The sequence below is a fragment of the Oryctolagus cuniculus genome, chromosome 10 (assembly GCF_964237555.1).
Source record: "Oryctolagus cuniculus chromosome 10, mOryCun1.1, whole genome shotgun sequence".
NCBI lineage: Eukaryota > Metazoa > Chordata > Mammalia > Lagomorpha > Leporidae > Oryctolagus > Oryctolagus cuniculus.
In genome coordinates this window covers 93,578,185-93,603,506 of record NC_091441.1, presented here as the reverse complement: position 1 = coordinate 93,603,506, position 25,322 = coordinate 93,578,185, and the positions used below count along the sequence as shown (strand labels likewise).

The 25,322-nt window shown below is 42.3% G+C and overlaps 1 protein-coding gene across 26 annotated transcripts in view; it reads right to left on the bottom strand.

Annotated features, from left to right (window-relative positions):
- ERC2 (ELKS/RAB6-interacting/CAST family member 2) overlaps window positions 1-25,322 on the bottom strand; it is a 1,007,328-nt gene that overhangs the window by 795,142 nt on the left and 186,864 nt on the right. For 15 of the 26 annotated variants that reach the window (XM_051852289.2, XM_051852290.2, XM_051852291.2 and 12 more), the window contains 2 exons: window positions 21,938-21,961; window positions 20,873-21,289 (listed from right to left, as the gene is read on the bottom strand). In XM_051852289.2, coding sequence (XP_051708249.1) covers window positions 20,873-21,289; window positions 21,938-21,961 — 441 coding nt within the window. The remainder of the gene's footprint in view (window positions 1-20,872; window positions 21,290-21,937; window positions 21,962-25,322) is intronic. The other 11 variants (XM_051852282.2, XM_070050692.1, XM_070050694.1 and 8 more) reach the window with 1 other exon arrangement.

Genomic DNA, 25,322 nt, shown 5'->3' with positions numbered 1-25,322 from the left:
CAACGACAATGAAAGGTTCATGGAAGTGCCCATGAAACTGACAAGACTATTCCTCTGAATATTTCTTTTTTGTTAAAGAGTTATTTATTTATTTGAAAGTCAGAGTTACACAGAGAGAGGAGAGGGAGAGAGAGAGAGAGAGAGAGGTCTTCCATCCAATCGTTCTCTCCCCAGATGGCCGGAGCTGCACCGATCCAAAGCCAGGAGCCAGGAGCTTCTTCCAAGTCTCCCATGCAGGTGCAGGGGCCCAAGCAATTGGGCCTTCTACTGCTTTCCCAGGCCATAGCAGAGAGCTGAATCGGAAGAGGAGCAGCCGGGACTAGAACCGGCGCTCATATGGGATGCTGGCGCTTCAGGCCAGGGCATTAACCTGCTGAGCCACAGCGCTAGCCCATGAATATTTCACATTGTAGTAAAAAAGGCAGCCAGGTAAATGGATATTTATTAATTGCCATGAGAAATATACAAAGGTACTTTCAGAAGTTAGTAGAAAAATGAAACTAAAAGATAAGTTTATTTTGGTACCCAACTCCCAACAAAAAACTTGGAATCCATGAACAGGCTTTTCATACCACACATTTTCCAAGAACTTTTTGAAGATACCACATATGCACAACCAGGTAGGGACCCTAATCTAGGCTAGGTCAGAAGGGACTAACAGGAAAGACTACTAGAAAAGGTAACACTAGACTAAGTACTGTAGGATAAGTAAGGGCAGGTAAGAACAGAAGAGGAGGGAGCCCCTGACCATGGAGGAGCTACATGAACACAGGCCCGGGCCCAGCAGCCGGTTGTTCAGCAAATTCAGACTTAAGCCGACTGGGAGACACAAGGGTGATGATAAAGAACAGGAGATGGGGCTGGGGAGGCAGGCAGGGGCCCTGTGAGTCAGGCTCAGGAGTTTGTTCCTTGTCCTCCAGACAATCAAAGAACTGAAAGGACAGACAGCAGCATTGTAGTACAGTGGGTAAAGCCACTGCCTGCAACACCAGCATCCTGTATAGATACTGGTTCAAGTCCTGGCTGCTCCACTTCTGATCCAGCTCCCTGCTATTGGCCTGGAAAAAGTAGTGGAGGATGTCCCAAGTGTTTGGGCCCCTGTATCCATGTGGGAGACAGGGATGAAGCTTCTGGCCCTGTCTTTGGCCTGTCTCAGGCCTGGCCATTGCAGCTACTTGGAGAGTGAACCTGCAGATGGAAGATATCTGTCTGTCTCTGTCTCTGTCTCTGTCTCTCTCAGTCTCTCCCTCTCCCTGTAACTCATTCAAATAAATAAATAAATCTTAAAACAGAAGTAGTGAAAGAACAGACATTTTTCTAAGATGATCTTGATAACAGCATAAGGAATGAATTTCAAGAGGTGCAAAGCAAGAATACCAATTAAAAGGCTCGAGTCAGATATAAAAGCAACAGAAATGAAAAACATAGGCAGGCCCAAAATCTAAATTTAGTGATAAACTGCAAGTAAAAGGTTTAACAGGCTGAATAATGGCCTTCTAAAGATGTGCAAGTCCTAATCCCCAAAACCTGTGCATATGTTACCTTACATGCCTGAGGGACTTGGCAAATATCATTTAGCTGAAGAGAAAGTGATGATAATCATGGATTATCAGGGCAGACCTAATGCAATCATCAGGACTCTTCTAAGAGGGAAGCAGGAAGGTCAGAGACAGAGGAAAGGAAATGTAACTACAGAAATAGGGCCATAGAGATGGGGAAATGCTTCAGTGTTGGCTTAAAGACAGAGGAAGGAGCCATGAGCCATGGATTCTGTCTGCTCTCTAGAAGCCAGGAAAAGCAAGGGGATGAATCCTCCTTGAGAGCCTCCAGAAAGAATGCTATAAGCCTGCCCATGTGCCTTTAGCCCAGTGTCTTTAGCCAGTGGGAAACTGATTTCAGATTTCTTATACCGTAGAACTGAAAGGAAGTCATGCATTTGTGTTATTCTAAACCACTAAGTTTGTGATAACTTGTTACAGCAGCAGTAAGAAACTAATACAGGGGTGAGCATTAAAGCACAGCAGGTTAAGCTACTACCTGGGATGCACACATCCCATATCAGAGTATCTGGGATTGAGTCCTGCTTTAGCTTCCAACCCAGTTTCCTGCTAATGCACATTGTCACCCAAAAAGTTGTAACAACTTCTGATGAACTGTTCATGCTTTGTTTCCTCAATCATCTGTATATACATCAAACACTTTGGTCAACTGCTATACGAGATTTAGTAAAGACATATAAGATATAATTTCATCTCACAAGTTGTGTGCCAGGTGTTGGTGATACTAGTTATGAGTAAGATAATTATTGCTCTCAGGGGATACACGTAGTACAGTGATAGATCAACAGCATTGAACATATACTATAAGCCAGGCTTTACATGTATTTAATACATATTATATGTAAATAAATTTATTCATGCTCTGTGACTCAGACACCTACAATATAATATTATATATAATATTCTGAAACAATTACAATGTGAAACTAGGACAGTAGAGAGGAGGTAGTTGTTAGGTTTGCACAGCTCAGTACAAACACCTGTACCCTAACAAGTGACCCATAAAATGCTACCAGGCAAGTTTTGATCCTGAAAAGAGAAGTCAATGGTTTTCAGAGGAAGCACTGACTTGCTTTACAAGGAGATCAACAGATGTGAAGGTCACTCATGCTCACCTACTCATCACCTTTCTTCAAGGAAACATCAATGACATTTGTTGAGCCAAACCCTGTGCAAAGTGCTTTGCATAGGTCATCTCATTTGGGACCAAGAGTAAACTTTCACAGGTGGATGCAAAGGTTTCGGAGAAGGCAGAGAAATCTGCTGATTAAAATTCTATCAGGCTGGAAGTCTCCTGTAAATTTCCCTAGCATCCTTAGGTCTCTTGCAAAATTGCACAGTAGAGACCAGGAATACAACAGCAAAGACAACTAACCCTATAAAAGAACACAAATGAAAACAAAGGGAAGAAAACGACTGAAGTTAAAATGAGAGAGAAATCAACATATTAAGAGAATGAATAAGATTTTAAAATGAAATCATAATAGAAACCAGATGAGAAACCTAAATAGGAAAGTTTCAAAGAAAACAAACCAGAGAGAAGGAAAGAAACCAGGTGTGAAGAAATGACTGAAAGTTATCTTGACTTTGTACAAAGCGGGAGATGTACACTGGGTTCGTTTCTGAGGTCAAGTCCCTAGAAGGTCTTAGGCAAGTCCCTGCACTGCCCTGATGAGGTACTGCAACAATGTCAGCACCTAAACCTGAGCTGTTCTGAGGAGTAACTGAGCTCCACGCTTGCACCTACAGAGCCTCACATTTAACAATGGTGGGGACAGTCATGATGATTTATTCTAGTAACAGTGCCCTACCAGGACCATTCCAGATAAGATCCAGGGCCAGCAATGTGGTGTAGTAGGTTAGGCCACCAGCTGTGATGCCAGCATCTCACCTGGGCACTGGTTCGTGTCCTAGCTTCTCTACTTCCAACCCAGTTTCTTACTAATGAACCTGGAAAATCAGCAGTAAATGCCCCAACCACCCATGTGGGAACATGGATATAGCTCCTGGATTCTGGTTTTGGCTGCCAGTCTTTTGCAGCCATCTGGGGAGTGAACCAAGAAATGGAATATTTCTTCTTCTCTCTGTGACTTTGCCTTTCAAGTGAACAAATAAAATCTTTGAGAGATGAGATTTTTCTTGAGCCCTCCTCTATCCCTGTGATAAGCCAGCAACTCTCAGCTATAAAGTGCCACATGGATTCCTCAGGAGGGTGCTGTAATTTCAGGAAAAACAGTCATTCTGGACCATTCTCCTTGAGTCTTTGATTGCAAGACACATTTGTGCCTATGGGACAACAAAGTAAGGAGCCACCATGTAAACCTAAACACAGTCTAGAAGAGCAGGCAACGATCATGAATTTTTCAAAATATTTCATATCTTCTGGGACAGTTTGTATCATCATGTGCCAGATGTCACCACATTCAGCACAAGCATCTTCAAATCTCCATTAAACTCCTGTGATTGCTCTACTTGTAAGAGTTGCTTGATGCCGGCGCCGCGGCTCACTAGGCTAATCCGCCTAGCGGCGCCGGCACACCGGGTTCTAGTCCCGGTTGGGGCGCCGGATTCTGTCCTGGTTGCCCCTCTTCCAGGCCAGCTCTCTGCTGTGGCCAGGGAGTGCAGTGGAGGATGGTCCAGGTGCTTGGGCCCTGCACCCCATGGGAGACCAGGAAAAGCACCTGGCTCCTGGCTCCTGCCATCGGATCAGCGCGGTGCGCCGGCCGCAGTGCGCCGGCCGCGGCAGCCATTGGAGGGTGAACCAATGGCAAAGGAAGACCTTTCTCTTTGTCTCTCTCTCTCACTGTCCACTCTGCCTGTCAAAAAAATAAAAAATAAAATAAAAAAATTAAAAAAATAAAAAAAAAGAGTTGCTTGAGAGGCATCTTAACAATCCCCACTGAGGTTTGTGCCTGGTAGGTTTTGAAGGTGTCTCGAGTTTCCAGTGTTCAACTGGCAAAAATCCAGTAACTGTGCAGCACTGTGTCTTTGAAAGCAACTACAACTTGAGTCCTTAACGTTGTCTAAACCTTGACATGCATCTTAAAAGAAATGTAACAGGAACCCCCGGCAAGGACACAATTGGGAATCATCTTTTTTTCTTAAGATTTATTTATTTAGTTGAAAGTTAGAATTACAGAGACAAAGGGAGGGCGATCTTCCATCCACTGGTTTACTCCTCAGATGGCCACAACAGCCAGGTGAACCAGGTTGAAGCCAGGAGCCAGGAGCTTCATTTAGGTCTCCCATGTGGGTGGTAGGGGCCCAAGCAGTTGAGCCATTCTCCACTACCCCTCCTAGGTCATTTGCAAGGAGCTGGATCAGAGTTGGAGCACCCAGGACACAAACTAGCACCCATATAGGACCCTGGTGTCACAGGCAGTGGCGTTATCAGCTATGTCACAGTGCCAGCCCCGGGAAACCATCTTAATGTGGAGGAATATCTACATTAAGAGTCACTTCTGGCCGGCGCCGCGGCTCACTAGGCTAATCCTCCGCCTTGCGGCGCCGGCACACCGGGTTCTAGTCCCGGTCAGGGCACCGGATTCTGCCCGGGTTGCCCCTCTTCCAGGCCAGCTCTCTGCTGTGGCCAGGGAGTGCAGTGGAGGATGGCCCAAGTGCTTGGCTCCTGCACCCCATGGGAGACCAGGATAAGTACCTGGCTCCTGCCATCAGGATCAGCGTGGTGCGCTGGCTGCGGCGGCCATTAGAGGGTGAACCAACGGCAAAAGGAAGACCTTTCTCTCTGTCTCTCTCTCTCACTATCCACTCTGCCTGTCAAAAAATAAATAAATAAATAAATAAAAAGTCACTTCTGCTGGTCTAAGGAACCATCAGGTTTTGTCTCTTCCCTGCCATATACACTATGTCAGAAATGACAAAGGCTTCTCCCTTCTCTTTAAAAGAAAATCAACCTGTGATCCACTTTATTTGGATGTTGACAGGTAAAGTCACATTTTAAAGACCATTTGTAGTAGCCAGAGTTCATTTCTAGCACATGAAAAAGTACACATAGGTGTTAAGGCAGCTCTTGATTCTGGGTACAAAGGATTAAATCAAAGAAGGTTGTTGGGGTTTGTGTGTGTGTGTAGATTTTTTTAAGCAGCTCTTTAGAGAAATATTTTAAGTTGGCCAAGAGAGATGAAAAGAGAACCTAAAAGAAGTTAAACTGAGAATGGCAGCTAATCTCCCCAAATAGGTTTCTGAGTGGGGAATGTGTTAAGTGCTGATAAAGCAATTCCTTGGTCAATGATCACTGGCCCAGTGTGCAGCACTGAAAGAATGTTCAAACTCTGCCATGAAGCTGTGAGTTTCTCTGCGACAAAATGTGTTTCTCCATTAATAACTTTCTCAAGTTCTCCCACTAGCTAGCTTCATTATGTGATCAGGTTGAGGGCAAAGATAGCCACACTGTGAAGAGAAAAACTCAGGTCTAGAGACAAAGGTGAGAGAGAGGGCTGTTGAACAAAACTCCCTAAGTTTTAGAGGCAGGGGAGGCATTTAAAACTGCAGGGTTTGGTTAAGTGGGTCACAAAAATAAAGGTTTCTATTGCCAAAAAAGGCAACCATGAGTTCAGATTTTTAATGTGATATGCATAAATACTTGCTGCTATTTTAATATTTGCCTTTTCTTGAGATGTAGTGGGACTGTGCCCGAGGCAAGATTTTTGAATAGCAAGAATAAAAATACTTAATGGTACTTAGTGCTAAGCATGTGTGGTCACGATGTTTTAAAGAAGGGGAAAGAAAAGGTAATTCTGAACATCTGCACTACATTTCCACGTGATAAAACCAATGCCCACCATGATTATTCTGAAGTTTGCTGATGCTGAGGGCAGGGTGGCAGTTAATATAGAAAAAGAAAGTTTACTTAAAAAGCAGAAAGGGAGACTCAAAGGCCATTTTTAGGGAAAGCAGGGACAAACACCTTTATCATAAAATAGAAGTGACAGTTAACAGAGAGAGAGCCAGGTTGTTGCAAAGTGAGGTTTCTGTGACTTCTCAGATTCCTAAATAGTACCTCCACAGATACTCCTGGGAATCACGTGTCTTCTATTTTCAAAGTCTCAACCTCCCCACATGGTAGCTCAGATCAAAACATGATCCCTAATCCCAGCCTTAAACTTATTTTGCAGGACTAGTCTCATTCTCAACCCTACCTTTCCTGACAGGGAAACAGTGAAGGGAGGATGAAACAGTGCACTCACTCTCTCAAGCTCACTCTCTCTCTCTCTCTCTCTCGCTCTCGCTCTCTCTCTCTCTCTCTCACACACACACACACACACACACACACCATGTCTGTTTCTTTTCAGGCTCAAATTCCCACTTCCACCTCCCCTTACCACATCTGTTCCCCAGTTGAATCCCCTGCAGTCAGTCTTTGAGTCAAGGAAAAGGTGATCTGAGCTGCCCCTTCCTAGCACACAGTGTCAGACAGGTGACCTGAGAGTTTCTGGACTTGCAAGCCTCAGGCAAGCCTCCAAAACCATATGTCACTCACTCTGGACCAGACGGCTGCAATTGGAGGGATTTTGCAAGGTCTGGAGACAGCTTTATTTGCAGAAATCACAGAAGAGTGCTACCCAAACCTGTGAGGCAGAAGTCTAGCATGCTGCTTACCATCACATACAGGACAGCCCCACAACAAAGAATGCTCTTGTTCCAGGTGTCAACAGTGATGACACTGAGAACCCTGAACTACACCAAAGAAACAACACAGAGTTGTTGGTAACAGGCAGAGTCTTTCACCAACACTAACAAGCCATGCCAAGAGCACCAGGGTGAGATCTGACAGACTTGGGAGTAGAAGGAGGGCACAGAGTGGGGAGGAAATTTTCAGCCATCATCCTGACCAAATGCTGGCTTTACCTGAATAAGGTCACTGTCCACAGGAAAACAGCAATTCTATGGCACACTAACAATCACTATGCATAAATACTGTTTAAATGGCCTGCACATATTTGGACAGTTTCTTTATCTGCTCAGTTCCTTCAAAGCAGCCATAGATTTTTAAAGCACTAATTTTACAGGCCTGAAAATTGTCAGCAAACACTGGTATTTTGAAAAAAGGAGGAGGAGGAAGTTTGTGTTTTTATTAAGTCAGGAAGTCTTAATTTTTCTGGGGTTTCCATTTCTCAGGTGTGTTTTAAGTTAGACTGCTTCACACACAGTCCCTTTTGAATCCACATGAGTTAATTTTCTAGCTCTTGGAAGACAGGAAGACTTCTGTGATCAGCTGGCAAAATCTACTGTGCTGAGCATCTAGGGATCAAAATCACAGGTCTAACAATTATAAAACAAAAAAACAGAAGTGAGGCCTAACATCGTGTAGCAGCGGGTTAAGCCATCACTTGCAATGCCAGAATCCCATATCAGAGTGCCAGTTCAAGTGCAGCTGCTCTACTTCTGATCCAGCTCTCTGCTAATACACCGGGGAAGGTAGTGGACAATGGTCCAAGTGCTTAGGACTCTGCCACCCACATGGGAGACCCAGATTTAATTCAAGGTTGCTGCCTTTGGCCTGGCCTAGCCCTAGCTGTTATAGCCATCTGGGGAGCGAAGCAGTGAATGGACAATCTCTTTCTCTGCCTCTCCCTCTATGTATATAATTCTGCCTTTCAAATACATACAAATAAATTTTAAAACAATTTAACAAAAAACAGAAATGACAGAAAAATGTGCCATGTTCTGATTTAGAAAAAAATCTCAAAAGCAATATTCAAAAGTAACAAGATTGAATACCCTCAATATAGAACTAAAAAAGCAGAGAGGCTCTTTACTAAATGTCTTGATTCAGAAAACTACTTATCATCTAACTCAGGAGTTAGTACACTTTTTCTTAAATGACCAGGTTGTAAATATTACAGATTTTGTGGGCCAAGAGGCAAAATATAAGTATAGGTGGAGGCACTAGAGGATTTTTTTATAGATATTTATCTAATCATTCCAAATGTAACCATTTCCAAAAGGGAAAAACTATTCTCAGCTGTCCTAGGCCATTAAAAGCAGGCAGCCACATGTGGCCCATAGGCTATAGTTTGCCAACTCTGGACCTAAATGAATGATCTTTATCATTTTCACTCTGACACTACAATCTACCTTTCTCTCTTTTTCCTTCTTTTACAAACTACATACATAAATCTGTTTTTCCTTAAGTGGATTAGGAATTAATTCCTTACATAAGTTACAGCTGCTGTAACCACAGCCACTCCTAGGGATCACCCAGCAGCAGTTAACATTGCCTTACTGAACACTCTATCCCAACACTTCAGAGAACCTTCAATCTATTTGCCAGGCTACACAAAAAATAAAATCACCCCTTTCACATCCAAGCCAGAGTGGATAAGAAAGTAGATTTTAATTTACCAAATTTCATCCAATTAGAAAAAGCAACGAAATGTGGGCCTGTTAACAGTTACAAACACAACTGTTAAAGATTTATTTATTTATTTATTTGAAAGTCAGTGACAGAGAAAGTAGGTGAGACAGAGAGAGGGAGTGATAGGGAAAGAACTTCCACCCGTGGGCTCAATTGCCAGATGCCCACAACAGCCAGGTCTGGGTCAGGCAAAAGCCAAGAATTCCATCCAGAATCTCCCATGTGGACGGCGGGGGTCAAAACACTTCACTGACAGGGAGCTGGATCAGAAGCAGAGCAGCCAGGACTTAGATCGTGGCTCCCACATGGGACATTGGCATTGCAAGTGGTAACTTAACCCACTGTACCACAATGCCAAGCCCTATAAATATAATTTTAATGTCTCACAGTTGACAGGAAGAAACCCAAAATACCCAACAAAAATTTCATAAAAAGTAAAGTCAGTATGGAGAAACAAGGTATTTTGTTAAGGCAGTGAGGTAACCATAAAGTTAAAAACTGGACAAAAGAGTAACTTTGAACAGATGACATGAGAAAGATCCAACACTAAGGGCCATCCATTTGTCTTTACTTTCTGCTCATAAAAACCCAACTATTCCCTAGGAATTTATGAAGGGCCAAATTATTTCATTTCCATGGACTCAAAATGAATGAAGAAGACACAGCCCTGATGTTGCCTTCTACAAAGCACAGTTTAATCTTTCTACTGCTCTGTACCCTCACAGATTTACAATCTCTGATTCAACAGGCCTTGATAAAATATGGTAAGGGGAAAAAAAATAAGCCCTTTTCCTTTTTTCCCTTTCTTGCAGTTATAAAGAAAAACCCTGCAATAAACATGGGGGTACACATAACTCTTTCATATGCTGATTTCATTTACTTTGGGTAAATTCCTAGGAGTGGGATGGCTGGGTCCTATGGGAGATCTAGATTCAGATTTCTGAGGAATCTCCATACTGTCTTCCACAGTGGCTGCACTAGTTTACATTTCCACCAACAGTGGATGGATTAGAGTACCCTTTTCTCCACACCCTCCCCAGCGTTTGTTGTTTGCTGATTTCTGTATGAAAGCCATTGTAACTGAGGTGAGTTAAAACCTCATTGTGGTTTTGATTTGCATTTCCCTAATGGCTAGTGATCCTGAGTATTTTCTCATGTGTCAGTTGGCCATTTGTATTTCCTCTTTTGAAAAATTCTGTTCAAGTTCTTTGCCCATTTTTTTAAAAGATTTATTTATTTATTTGAAGGTCAGAGTTACATAGAGAAGGAGAGGCAAAAAGAGAGAGGTCTTCCATCTGCTGGTTCACTCCCCAATTGGCCGCAACAGCCAGAGCTGCACCAATCCAAAGCCAGGAGCCAGGAGCTCTTTCCGGGTCCCCCACGCGCATACAGGGGTCCAAGGACTTGGGCCATATTCTACTGCTTTCCCATGCCATAGCAGAGAGCTGGATCAGAAGTAGAGCATCCGGGTCTCAAACCGGCACCCATATGGGATGCTGGCACTGCAGGCAGCGGCTTAACTAGCTATGCCACAGCGTCAGCCCCGCTTTGCCCATTTTTAACTAGACTGTTTTGTCGTTGAGTTTCTTGAGCTCTTTATAAGTTATGGATATTAATCCTTTATCAGTTGCATAGCTTGCAAATATTTTCTCCCATTCTGTCAATTGCCTGAAATTATGGGATATGTACACCATTGAATACTACACAGCAGTAAAAAAAAAAAAAAATAGATGAAACTGGAAAACATCATGCTTAATGAAATAAGTCAGTCCCAAAAGGACAAATACCATATGTTCTCCCTGATCTATGTTAACTAAGAGAGCACCTAAAAAGTAATCTATAGAAGCAGAATTGACATTTTGAGATGCAATGACTTTGAACAGCCCTTGTTGTTGACAGGTTTTTTTTTTTTCAAACTTTTTGTTGAACTCTTTACTTAGTGTAGGGTTAATCTTACGTGTATAAAGTTAATTGAAAATAGATTATAGTAAAAAAGAAGAATGGGAATAGGAGAGGGATGAGGAAGAAGGGTGGGAATCACTATATTTCTAAATTTTTATTTATGAAATAAATGAAGTTTGTATACCTTAAGTAAAAGGTTTCTAGGTAAAAAAAAAAAATGTGTTACTATAGTGAGGAGTGTTGATAGCAGGGAAGGCTATACATCTGCAGGGCATGTCTGTATCTGTATCTCTTGTTCAACCTTTCAGACAGCCTAAAAATGCCCTAAAAATAAAGTCTATTTTTTAAAAAAGAACCCTGGCCAAGATGTCCAAAGACTAGGATTATTGTTTCTGGTCTCCTCTGTATCAGGTTGAAATCCTCCACAACATCAAAGAATGGTTAGGAACAAGGTAACAAGAACCAGCAGGTGCAGATTTGAATCCAGATCCATCGCTCATTGCTCTGAGACCCTGAACCAGTCATGTCACTCTTTTGGGCCAAAGCATCTCAACTGGGAGGCAAGAAACCACTATGTACTTCAGGGCACCCTGTGAGCATTAAATGGCACACTCCCTGGAAAGTGGCGAGCACAGGCTGCTATTACTGAGTGCCCCAGAAATGCCATCTGTCATCACTGCTTGATCTCTCTGAGCCTCGCTGACCCCCACCCAGAGTTGCCAAGAGCATCTGAGGAAATGATTATAATGGAATGTGTTGTATAAACTGAAAAGTGCCCCCCACATCAGAATTGTTAGCTGATGTTCTCACTCGAGAAAGGCAGGACCTCGGCAGGGCTGAGCCTGCCTCTACTTCCCTTTGCACAGCTTGTGAAACACACAAATAGGCCTGCAGCTCAAGTGCTTGCAGTGCTTTATGACCACTGAGGTATGAATTGTGGTGCACTGCATTACCTTATGATGATGATGATAAAAGCTGCCAGCTCCCAAAAGAACAGTTGGTAGAGAGCTGCCACACCTAGGGTGGAGCAAGAAGAGGGCAATGAGCTCAGTCCACACAGCCCCTCTCAGCACAACCTCCTGAGGGGTGCTGCACCCCGAGCCCTCCCACTACATGCTTCCCTACTCAACTCTGCCACTGCCTTCTCAGTAGGTTCTAAAATGCATCCTGGCTAATGGCCCCTAAGGCTCCACCAGTCCCTGTCATTGTAAAAAGCAGACAAATGCACTCATTAAAATCAACATGGGGTAAACCCTGAACTATTTCCAATCAGCATGCTGTGTTCAAACTTTAAACAATGTATGAGAATTTAAAGATAAGGCAAATGATGTTAAATAGAAATGAATTCCCTATGTCATCAGAAGTGCCAGGGTGAACCCTATGAAATCCTACCTTTAAAAAAAAAAGGTTTATTCATTTATTTTAAAGGCAATGTGGCACAGAGATCTTCCACCTGCTCATTCACTCTCCAAATGGGTGCAACTCAAGCCAGAAGCCTTGAACTCCATTTGAGTCTCCCATGTGCATGGCAGGAGTCCAAGTACTTAGGTTATCTTCTATTGCTTTCCCAGGTGCATTAGGGAGAGCTGGATAAGAAGTGGAGAAGCCAGGACCTGAACCAATACTTCAGTTGGGATACTGGCATCATACATGGTGGGCTTACCCACTGACTACAACACTGGTCCCTGAAATCAAACTTTTGGATGTGCTATCTATCAGGGTACAGAGAGAGTACTTTTCTGTACAGATGCTTCACTGGCATCCATCCCACATGGAGTGCTTGCTGAAAAGGGAATTCAATGAGAACAAAAGAAATCCATATCCAGCTGGCACCAAAGAAAATTTTACATAATCTCAAAAGATCTATCATACTCAAAATTAAACATTATTTTGAAAAGAGGGATGAAGGAAAAGCATTCAGTTAGAGTAGTTTATTACTAGTAGGAGGAATGAAAAGGCAAGCATAAGAACAATCATGTGAACTGGGAGTAGTGGTCACAAATATTCAGCTATATGTATGTAATTAAAGATAGTGACTGGCCGGCGCCGGCTCACTAGGCAATCCTCCACCTTGCGGCGCCAGCACACCAGGTTCTAGTCCCGGTCCGGGCGCCGGATTCTGTCCCGGTTGCCCCTGTTCCAGGCCAGCTCTCTGCTGTGGCCAGGGAGTGCAGTGGAGGATGGCCCGAGTACTTGGGCCCTGCACCCCATGGGAGACCAGGATAAGCACCTGGTTCCTGCCTTCGGATCAGTGTGGTGCGCCGGCCTTGGCAGCCATTGGAGGGTGAACCAACGTCAAAAGGAAGACCTTTCTCTCTGTCTCTCTCTCTCACTATCCACTCTGCCTGTCAAAAAAAAAAAAAAAAAAAAAAAAAGACAGTGACCAATGGTCAGAAATGCCTTATAAGGGCTAGCGTATTGGTGCAGTGAGTTAAGCCTCTGCTTACCACATGGACATCCATTATCAGAGTTCCAGTTCAAGTTCTGGCTGCTCCTTTTCTGATCTAGCTCTCTGCTATGGCAAGGGAAAGCAGTGGAAGATGACCCAAGTACTTGGGTCCCTGCCACCCATGTGGGATACCATGAAAGAGTTCCTGACTCTTGGCTGGCATAGACCTGGCTATTGTGGTCATTTAGGGAGTGAACCAGCAGATGGAAGATGGTCTATTTGTCTATCTGTCTGTCTCTCTCATATATATATATATATATATGTGTGTGTGTGTGTATATATATTATATATATATAATATATATATATTTCTTCTCTTTATCTTTTCCTCACTCCCTGTTACTCTTCCAAATAAATAACCTCTAAAAAATAAAGAAATGCTTTATGCATTTATGCAGAACTTCCTGATCTTTTCCTTACCTCCCTCTCAACGTTTGTTGGAAAGCTCCACCAGGATTTCATTAAACTCAATGCCCCCAAAGTTCTCAACCAACTTGCTGACATTTCTCATCTGCCCACTGTCCCACAATCCACCCACACTCAGGCCCACATGGGTTATCCCTTCCTCTCCAAAGCTCCCAGCACTCAGTTCTTAAGTTCAAGGTCCTGCGTACAGCTGAAGATGGTCTTTCCCTTCAGTTTTCATAGCCACCACTCAGATCACACTCTGTGCATTGAAACCCAGAGAATCCTAATGTCACAATGCCTTTGGTTTCTTCTCATCCAAGCCATTGTCAACATTCCATCTCTAGTCCTACCATTCATCCTTCAAGCCACTGCTAACATTCCATCTCTTGTCCTACCATTCATCCTTCATGCAGATACTGTATGTCTGTTCACACTGAGTAATCTGAACCCGAAATACGTGCTTGACTATATTTACTTTCTCTTAATAGGCAAAGTTTCAGCTGCTCCAAACATACTGTATCCCAAATGTGCTATACCACGTCTGTGGCACGGCTTGGTCATCACTTCTCCAATCCCCACCACTCTCATAAGTGGCAATTTGTCCTGCCTTTGAAGACCGGCTGTGCCATGGATGAAGCCCGTCATCAGCTCTTCTGCCTTTAAGCTGCACAGCACTGAATACCACTGAATGCTCCTGGTGCACCACCTCAAGAAGCAGCAGCACAGAGCAGTGACAAGTACAGACTGCATGGCCAGGCTGCCAGAGTTCCAATGCTGGCTCCAGCACTTGCTCTGGACTGGGGACAATTATTTACCTCTTTCTCCCTTGATTTCCTCATCTGTGTAATGATGATGATGGTTACAACATTTACAATATCACTTTCTCTACTGGCCCACCTGCATCTCTGAACAAGACCACACAATTGCCACAAATGATCCCACAGCATCCAACATATGGATGTTTAAATGTATGTCCAGTGAATTTCAACACACTTTGAGATAAATGAAAGGGACTTCCAGATAAAGTTACCCTCAAAGCTCCTGTTCTATTCCAAACACAAAATGATAGAGAAAACATAAAGAACATGGGGTTTTTATAATCATAATAAGCTTTTCCAATACTGACCAAAAAAAAAAAAAAACCCACAGGGTAACTCTGTAGATATTTTAACCATCTTTTTCTCTCATGAAAATACTTATCAAGCATCTACAGGAAATATGTGGGACCTGGGAGATAGACATTTGGCAAAGCAGACACTGCTTAGGATGTCTGCATCTGACATGCCTCTGCTTCCAATCCCAGCTTCCTTCTAATGCACACCCTGGGAGGTAGCAGACGATGACTCAGGCATTTGGGTCTCTGCCACCCACATGAAAACCTGGTTTGAGTTCTGAGCTCTTGGCATCAGCCTGGCCCAGCTTTTGATGTTGTGGGCATTTAGGGAGTGAACCAGCAGATGGACAATCTCTGTCCGTCTGTCTGTCTCTCTTTTTTCCTCTCTCTCTACCTTCCTAATAAAGTACAAATCAAAATAAAGTTGCATATGTTGGTTGAATTGTTTATGTAGTTATTTATTTGAAAGGCAGAGAGAGAGAGAGAATCTTCCAGCCTCCGGTTCACTCCCCAAATGGTGGCACCATCCAGTTCTTGGCCAGGCCAAAACCAGGAGCCATAAACTCCATCTAAGTCCCCCTGTGGGTAGCAGGGACCAAAAAATGCTTGGGCCCTCTTTCATTGTTTTCCCAGGTGCATTAGCAGGAAGCTGGAATGGAGTAGGGCAACCAGAACTCAAACTAGCACTCAATATGGAATGCCAGTGTCACAAACAGCAGCTTAACCTGCTGTATCACAAAGCTTGCCCCTACTGATTGAATTTTTACAATATTTGAGACATAGGTGTAATGATAAAATATACTGATCAAGTAAGAAACTCACTATATTAAAATAGGGAGCAATTTTTCAGTTCTTTAATATGTATAGGAAGCAACCCTCAAAATCTGGTGTATAAAATGGTGTGTTTGTGTACTTATGAATATTTTCTGTGATAAACTTTAGTGGTAGAAATAGAATGTGGTGAATCTGTAAAGTCGGAATTAGAAAGGTCTGCATCAGCAAAACCACGGCATAGTCAGCAGAACTTCAGGCAAGCATGTGGCAGAAAGGGCAAGGAGATATGGTTTTGAGAGAGAGGGATAGCAGTGGTATTTAGAAGTGTGGTCAGAGATTATATTGGGGAGGTTTGAGCCAACGGAAAAGGGTCTAAAAGCTCCAGAACTTCTAGGTCATCACGTTTGCCTTGGTAGATCTCCCAAGTGCCTTGGGACAATAAAGCAAAGGCCAGGAATTCATGTTACCTCATTCTCTTCTGTCCACACACTGCACACAGGAAGGCTCAGGTCTCAGCTCCCTAGGATTTTGCTTGGGCTTGGTGATCAGCAGCTGTGGCCTCCAGTGACTTGACTGCTCTTCAAACCCTTCTACCAAAGAAAGGTAAGCTCTCAAAGGCATCAGACTAGGTGATCAATAATCATAGTTGGAGATCATGCCTCCCTTCCCTTCAAGCATCTCTCATGCTGTAAATTCAAGGACCCCTGACTCTCTTTCAAGAATCAATCAAGAAAATATTAAGCAGCTTAAGCACAAGAGCATCCTGGTAAAGAAATACAACTTTTCTTTAATAAGGTCAGTAGTTTTTGAGATATTTGATCACTAAAGCCTTTACATGGAACAGTATATTCTCTGCAGAAAAGGCTAGAGAACAGGGCAAACTACTACATCAAACACTGTTTTATCAAATCAACTTGCAGACAAATACAACAGATGTACCAGTGAGTACTGCTGAGTTGCAACCAACCATCTGGCTCACACTGGCAGCCAGTGGTAATTCCTGGGCAATGGTTTGGGTCTTCCAAATAAGTTGACATCACAACTTTTTGTTATTGTTGTTTCCTTCCAGACAAAGAAGTGGTTTCATCCTCAGCCTGCTTCAGACTGCTAAAGGGTAACGATACACTAAAGCAATCAACCCAAGGCACGCCATCTGCAACTCCGCTAACTTCAATCCCCTGAAGCAATAGGCCAAGCAAGAGCAGGAGATGGGGTTTATATGAGGTCCAGCACTTCTGCCTGGGAATGAATCATTAAACCACTAGCGTTCCAGTCCCCAACCTTACACCATCTAGTCCCCACCTAGTTGAACCATACGTAATGAAAAAGAAATCAGGAACACACTGAATGGAAAACCTCAAGTACATTTTAAATCCTGTTTTGGATTTGGATTCATTTAAATTCACAGAGGTCAAGCAACTTCTTTATTTAAGCTGAGTTATTCTGACTGGTTTAATAAGAAAAACGGTTGGACCTATTTTTCTACTAAAAAACTTTTTAAATGACTGAACAGAAGTACATCCTAAAACCGAGTACAAAATAAGAAAACAGCTTACAATAAATTTTGCCTTACAGAACAAGTATGAAGGAAAGTACCCAGTTTTTCTGGGCAATGGGAAACACCTATTTGTATATTACTAAATAGTTTTCAGGTCACAAAGTAAAGGTAAAATGTTTATTTTCTAGCATAGCATTTTTCTAAAATGTCTTACAAAGAACACCAATGCAATCACAGAAAGGCAAGTCAAATAGGTTTGAAGAGCTCTGTCTCCCTCAGCCTCCTTCAAGGAAAGGAAGGATGTGTATTTGCACATTAAAGGGTCTAGCATGTCCTGAAGCAAACTATGCGGAACTCAAGATTTCCTCAAGTATACTGGCCCCTGCATCCCTTTCCTTCTTATAACATATCAATGTCCAACAAAAAGGCTATTCTTCCCAGCACCCTGGGAAATATTCTTCTAAGAAAGGGATATAATGAAATGATTTAAGAGCCAAGGCTCTAGAATCAGACTGATTCAAACACTACTGTCACCAGTTGTCAGCTATATAACAATGGGCAGGCATCTTAATGTCACTTGTCACTCCATTCTTCCAGTTAAAATGGGCAAGATAATATCACCTACCTCCAGGGCCCTGGGCCTCTGCATCCGACCAGAACAGTCTTCTCAGATCTTCTGATTCCTTTGTGGCACTCAAGTCTCAGTTCATGCCATCATTCCCTCCCAAGACACCTTCACTGACCACCCAACAGGAAACTGGCCCCATCCTGGTCACTAGCCCTGCTGCTGCTGCTTTTCTTCATGACACTTCTCTATGTAACTATAAAATCGCTATGTATTTCTCCGCAACAGAATGTAAGCACCATGAAGTCAAATCATTACTATGACCCAAAACAGATTTGCAATGAGTAGTTATCCAACAAATGAAAGAATTAAAGAATGAATGAGGTGGTTATGAACTGAGGTAAAGAGCTCTTCATAGTGCCAGACACATAAGCATCCATATAGATGCTGCTTAAAAAATTTTTAATGAACCATCAGTGGTTAATGCATTTATATTGTTTCCAATACTTAACTTTCTGACTCCACAATGCTTCTTTTTGCTGTATTGTGTTTAAACATCTCATGACATTTATTCAGAAGTATGCTGGTAACAGCTTTTTGGGAATCAAGGAAGGTAAAGGGAAGACAGACCCTGAAAGAAGCATTTGTCATTCCCCATGGTGTAAGTATTCCAATCCTGACCAATTTCAACTTATTGATGGTTTAATAGATGGCTCACAAGATGCCTGAAAATTCCATGAGTGGCTCTCACAAGCCAATACAACCCTTCCCTGGGGAAGGGTCCTTTCAGGCCAGAAAGTAAGTCCTGGTTACCAAGTTTAACTTTGAAATGGATTTTTATAGAAATGCATTGTCCATATTCTCCCTTTTAATGAGCCAGGTAAGGGCTATCCACTGACTTCAGTTTAATGCTCCAGGAAACCGGCTGGATGTGTTGAGGTGTGTTTTCTGTATCACTCTCTGTGAGCTAAACTGATCCTAAACATAATCTAGTTCCAGACCAGACCATTAAAAGAAATAACAAATCTCAGAAAACACAACTGATACATTTAAATGAAGGCAGACATACAAGAGAATCAAGACACCATTTGTCTTACCAAGATGCAGAATCCAAATGCACAGCAAGAATGGTCCCACTGTGACCAAAAGATCCCAATGTAGAGTGAGGAAAGGTGCTACAGGTGGAGGTTTCTCTGGTATCACAGCTTTGCTATATTGGCAACACCATCCCTTGGCATCCAGAATAAAGCAGTAGCTGTGTCCATCTACAGTGAGCCTCTACCAATCAAAATTTGGAGAGTATACAGGGAAATTTTCAACAACCACAGTCTACATGCAAGTACTAACAGGGTAGTGATTAGTGTTTATCTTCTATAAACGAGGTAGGAGATCTATGGGGAAAAACAGGGAGAAGATTAATTTCTGTTCTACTGTACTAGTTTTCTGTTGTCATGTAACAAATTATTCCCAAAATTTCACACTGTGAAACAACATATATTTATTATCTCACAGTGTCTGTGGGTCAGGTAGCCATGTATGGTTTAGCTGGGTTGTCTGCTTCATGATCTCATAAAAAGCTGCAATTAAGGTGTCAACCCAGGGCCTTTCATTTTATCCAAAGGCTCAACTGGGGAAGGATCCACTTACAGGCTCACAAGTAGGTGTCACCAGTTTTCAGTTCTTTGCAGCTGCTGGTCTGGGTGCCTCTGTTCCTCACTGGGTGTTAGCTAGTGGATTCCCTCAGTTCTGAACCACTTGAGTTTCTCCATATAAAAGCTTGCTTCACCACAACATGCAGGCTAAGAGGGCAACAGAGCACTACAATGACAGAACTCACAGTCTTATGTAATCCACTCATGGACACGACGTTGACATTCCTTTATCCTATATTCTATTATTTAGAAGTAAGTCTCTAGGATTAGTCAAGACCCAAGGGAAAAGGATCATATAAGGTTGTGAATCCCAAGATTAGAGACCACTGAACACCATCCTACAAGTCTGCCTACTACAACCACCCTCTTGGGACACAAATGGGAAGACCAAGCCCAATCAAACATCTCCTTATGTATCTCCATAGGAAAGCAAATCATGGAATTTCCCAAGCATGTTGATAAGGCCTCATGAAAACAAAATGTGAGAGGATAAAAGTAGAAGAAATTAAGCTTGAAGACACAAAAGTCTATTCAAATGTTCTAAGCAAACACTATCTACATCAGAAAAAAGCTCCCAGGAGCACCTGCATTTTAGCTAATCCCAACTTGGAAGCCATGTTTTCTGAACAACCAAATGAATGACTTAAAAGAGGAGCTTCCCATCTGAATAGATTTGAATGCCAAGAAGTCTAGTTTGCTCTGCAATCAAGTAATCTTCTGAAATTTGTATTTATGACTGCAGAATATTTTTTAAGATAGATTTCATGCCATTTTTCTGCTTGTTGTTTTCTGTGAGATCTAGCCTCCCCACAGCAGTTTTGCCACATCCACCACAGCTGCAGAAACTGCTGGAAAACTGTCAAACTTTGATGTTGCCTACATGTTTCCTAAGCTCTACACAACCACTTGGTCTCAGGTATGTGAGTCTCTCAACATTCAAAGTCAGTGGCTTGCCAGAAAGGCTGTCTCTGAAGGACTTCAAGGGATTTAATCCACTAAGGGAAAAACACATATTAAGAAAACCTGGAACATTCTGTCCTAGATAACTGTGTGCAGATGAGGATTATCTTAAAACTACAGGTTCAAAGCTAGTCTGTGCATTTTACTGTCCTTTCTAGAAACACTACCAAATTACTTTCTATTAAAACCACCCCTAATCCCTAATCCAGTTATAAAAATACTTTCGGTTCATTGTGTTGCTTGTGACCCGTATTGTACTGTTAAAGAGATACGTGATGAACACTGAAACTTAAACAGGACTGTACTTAAAAGACTATAAACCAACAGCCCTACCTGAGGAAAAAAGCAATCGCAAAGCACCTTCAAATTCATATGTGGTATACACACTTTGATCCTGAAGACATGCTGAATGGTAACAGAACATACATGTTCTGATCAGAGAACAAATGCAGAATTCCAGGTTAAGAGTCAGAGGCAGACAGGAAGGTTAGAGAGCAAATGGCAAAGGGAATTGTGTTAAGGCTGTAGCTATCTTCCAACCCAGGAAAGTAACTTGATAACACATCTTTAGTTTGTACAATAAGGCTTTGGGAATATAGGGGGGATGTTCTTACCTCTCGCAGATGTATATTCTCTTTCTCCTTTTGATCTAAAATCACTTCCAAGTGGCTGACCTGAGACTCCGCCTCTGCCATCCGCCGCGTCCGCTCATTATCATCCTCCAGGCTTTTGGATGGCAAACCCTTGCTTTGCAGCATCTCAAGAAGCTTTTTTATGGATTCATCTCGGGCATTGAGGGTTTGCTTCTGCGTTTCAATCCTCAGCTCCATCTCCTCTAATGTCTTCCTCAAAAGGAACAGCTCCTTGGCCTGCCTGTCATGCTCAGCTTGCAGCCGCCTGAAGTTCTCCTCCGTCAGCTCAATGGTGAAGTGCTCAGCTCCCCGGTTGCCACTCTCTTGCTGCAGGAGGTGATTGAGGTCTCTCTGGGTTCGCAGCTCATCCTGAAGGGCCTGGATCGTCAACTGCAGGTGCTGCAATGAGAATGAAGGTGCAGGAGAGGGGAAAGAAGAGAACAAAGTGAATGGCAACACCACGCATGATCTTGCTGCTACCACACCATGAAGATGGAATGCTAATCATGAGGTCCCGAGGGCCAGCCGTGAAGTCCTCCACGGTGACTTCAGAAGCATGGGACAGCACATGGAGAGGGGATATTAATTCAGTGATGCTTTCTGAATGTCTTAGGAGAAGAGAAATGTACACATACACAGAAACGGTATATTAGTGTCAATCACAAGGGAAGTTATACATCTACAGAGTTTTCGTTGAGGAAGTGGAAAGGGTTAGAGGGAAACTCTCACAGACACACCTTCTTGATGCCCACAGTGCTCCAGACTCAGTATTCCTTGTTTCCTAAGGAATTCTTTATTCTAGTATCCATTATTTTCCACGATAAATGCAGGTCCATTTGAAAAATGAAAATAATAGCATCCACTACAAGTAGACACAAACAAGGACTTGATTTTTTAACAAATAAAGCTGTGAACAGGTTTAGTAAACAGGATTACTGCCTCTGCAAGCAAGAGGGAACAAATGCAGACACAGAGAGACACACTCAGACACACGAGGAAGTGAGGCTGTGCAGGGCCAAACAAACAAGCCGCGCAGAGCAGACAAACCTTGGTTCTTCTGGCATCCAGTAACTGAACAGCATGGGAAATGAAAAAAAAAAATGAAGCAAAAAATCAACACAAAGCAAAGTCCAGTGCAAGCAAAGGATATTTAACAGAAAACTTAATCAACATAAAGTACTTTCACAGAGGAAAAAAGAAAAAGAAAAAACAATTTCTTATTACAGCAAAGACCCATTAGCTACACAGAATCTGTAGAATTGATGTTTTATAAATGTGGGAGGAAAAAGAAAAACAAAAAAGAAAAACCTAATATGAGATTTATTCTACTTTCGCTTTTCTAAATCTTACTGTCCCAGCAACTCAGGGTCTTAGATGTATTACCAGGGAGGAAAGCATTCTCCTGCTATTTCATCTCAGGTCACCATTTTAATCAAAATCACAGCAAAAGCATCAGAGAAACCAACCAGTCACCACTTGTGAGAACAGAAACCCCTGCATGAAGACCACTGATGGATGCAGCAACATCTACCTAGCAGGACCACCCGCAGCCTGGTCAGAGGAGGTAACCACAAGCCTCGAAGTGTTTTGTCTTCAATGCCAACCAGGTGGCTTCCAAAATTTCAGTGACTCATTCATTCACCAAGAAGATACTCCTGTCTGGAGATAATGCTAAGTCTAAGACTCTAGATAGACATAAAGCCTAGCTCCTGCCCACAGGGAACTCACAAGTTACAAAGTACCAATATGACATCTAAATTATATAAACATTGGAGCACAACATTGTGAAATCTTTCTGAACTCCTGAAGCTGACACTCACACTCAGAGGTGTTGATATCTTTCTGAGTATGGCCTGCACTCAGGAAAAAAAAACTGGGTGATACATCATATTGACTGTATTATTTAGGGGTATCCATTCCAGTATGCATTGTGTTGAGAAATTCCTGGCACAGAGGAGAACAGAAATGTCCTTTACATGTGTGTGCAACAGCCTTACCAGGTACTAACTTCAGGGTAAGCAACTGCCATATAGTTAATGATAGATTATCAATTATTACTGTAATACAGTATATTCATGAAGTGTAAAATGTAGCAGTTTTAGTACATTTTCACAAAGTTGTATAATCATCAACACAATAAATTTTTCAACAATTTCATCATAGGAGCAAATGTTTAGCCTTACAATCAAGACATTGGTGATCCACATTGGAGTGCCTGGTTCTGTATCTTGACTCCAGTTTCCTGCTAATTCACAACCTGGGAAGCAACAAGTAATGGCTTAAGTACTTGGGTCCCTGTCACCTATATGGGAGATCTGAATCAAGCTCCTGGCTCCTGGATTTAGCTGTTGCAGGCATTTGCAGAGTGAATCAGCAAATGGGAGCTCTTTTCTTTCTCTCTTTCTCCATCCTTCTGAAATAAATTAACTTTAAAAAAAAAATGACTGCACACTTTAGCAGTCGCATCCCATCCCTTTCTAACCCCAGAAGCTGCCAACCACTAATTTACTCCCTGTCCATAGGGCAATGTCTATTCTGAACATTTCATAACAACAGAATCATGCACTGAATGGTTTCTTTCATATGGCATGTTTTCAAAGTTTATCCATATAATAGTATGTATTTCATTTATCTTTGTAATTGAATATTATCCCATGAAAGGGATCTATCACATCTTCCTTCCTTCCTTCCTTCCTTCCTTCCTTCCTTCCTTCTTTCTTTCTTTCTTTCTCTCTCTCTCTCTCTCTCTCTCTCTCTCTCTCTTTCTCTCTTTCTCTTTCTCTCTTTCTCTCTTTCTCTCTCTCTTTCTCTCTTTCTTTCTCTCTCTCTCTTTCTCTCTCTCTCTTTCTCTCTCTTTCTCTCTTTCTCTCTTTCTCTCTCTCTCTCTCTCTTTCTCTCTTTCTCTCTTTCTCTCTTTCTTTCTTTCTTTCTTGGCAGAGAGAGAGTGAGAACAAGAGAACTTCCACCTACTGGTTCACTCCCCAAATGCATGCCTCAGCAGGAGTAGGCCAGGCCAAAGCCAAGTGCCTGGAACTCCATCTGGGTCTCCTACGTGGGTGACAGGGAAGAAAGCACTTGAGCCATCACCTGCTGCCTCCCAGGGTACACATTAGCAGGAAGCTAAATCTGAAGCAAGTCAGGACTCAAACCCAGGTACTCTAAAATAGGATGCAGAAGTCCCAAGCAGCAGCTTAATCCACTATACTATAACACCCACCCCAACATTTTATGTACCAATTCAGAGGCTGAATTATATACAAATATTCACAGTAACATTATTCATATTAACCAAACAGTGGCAATAACCCACAGGCCAATCACCAATGAATGGAAAAATAAAATGTGATCTATCCATTAAATGAAATATTATTCAACCATGAAAAGCAATGAGGTATTGACCAACTATCATACAACATGGATGAACCTTAAAAATACTAAGCTATATGAAAGAAATAAATCACAAAGTACCACACATTATATGATACAACTGATGGAATGACCAGAATAAGTACATCCATAGAAAAAATAAGTTAGTGATTGCCAAGGGGGTAGGGAGGAAGGTGAGGGAATATGGAACCACAAAAGTATTGGGCTTCTTTGGGAGTAGGTGATGAAAATGTTCTCAAATTAAATGGGGGGTGTTATTTGAACAATTTGGTGAACACACTAAAGCAAATAAATTTTATACTCTAAATGCATAAATTGTGGGGCATGTAAATTATATCTCAAAAAAGTTGTCATTGATAAATATGAAGTAAAACTATAAAGTAACATGAACTTCATCCACCAGTGCCCCATCCCTATACCACCTCAAAACAAAGTCCACGGGAGTATCCACAGCCTTCAATCAGCAATGTGGCTCCTCTCAAGGCTTTTGGGAGTGTGCTTTGGCAACTGACTCAAGTCTTGTAAACACTCTTGATGATGGCAGAATTTTGTCCTTAGAAAGTAGGTTAGATTTCTGAGATGATCCAAGCTTATTTTGAGACAAATGTGATCAATTGGGACAATCAGAATGGAAATTATCATTTCTGAGAATAACCAAAAATAAGACTGCTTTTCTTTATGTGGTTCATAGATTGGCCAGAAGGGAATCCAAAGAAAATCACCAAAGTGCTTTAAGCACAGGCAGTAACACTGGAACTCAGCTCTGTAAAGGAGCTGCCCTTCTGGATGGGTCAGTTGACTGCTGCCCTGATCCTCTGTTCCCATAGCTACAGAATGGAGACCCTCCCAATGCGCACCTCACGGGGTTCCAATCAGGAATAAATGAGAGCATGCATCAGTTGCACTAAGAGTGAAGAGGAGAAATCAGGGAGTAAGAGAAGGAGGAATTTTAGTACAAAGGATAGAAGGAAGATAGGGGAGGAGGAATGGAGGGGAAATTGGTCCACTTAACTAACCGGTATCTCCCCCATACTCATGAAACAGC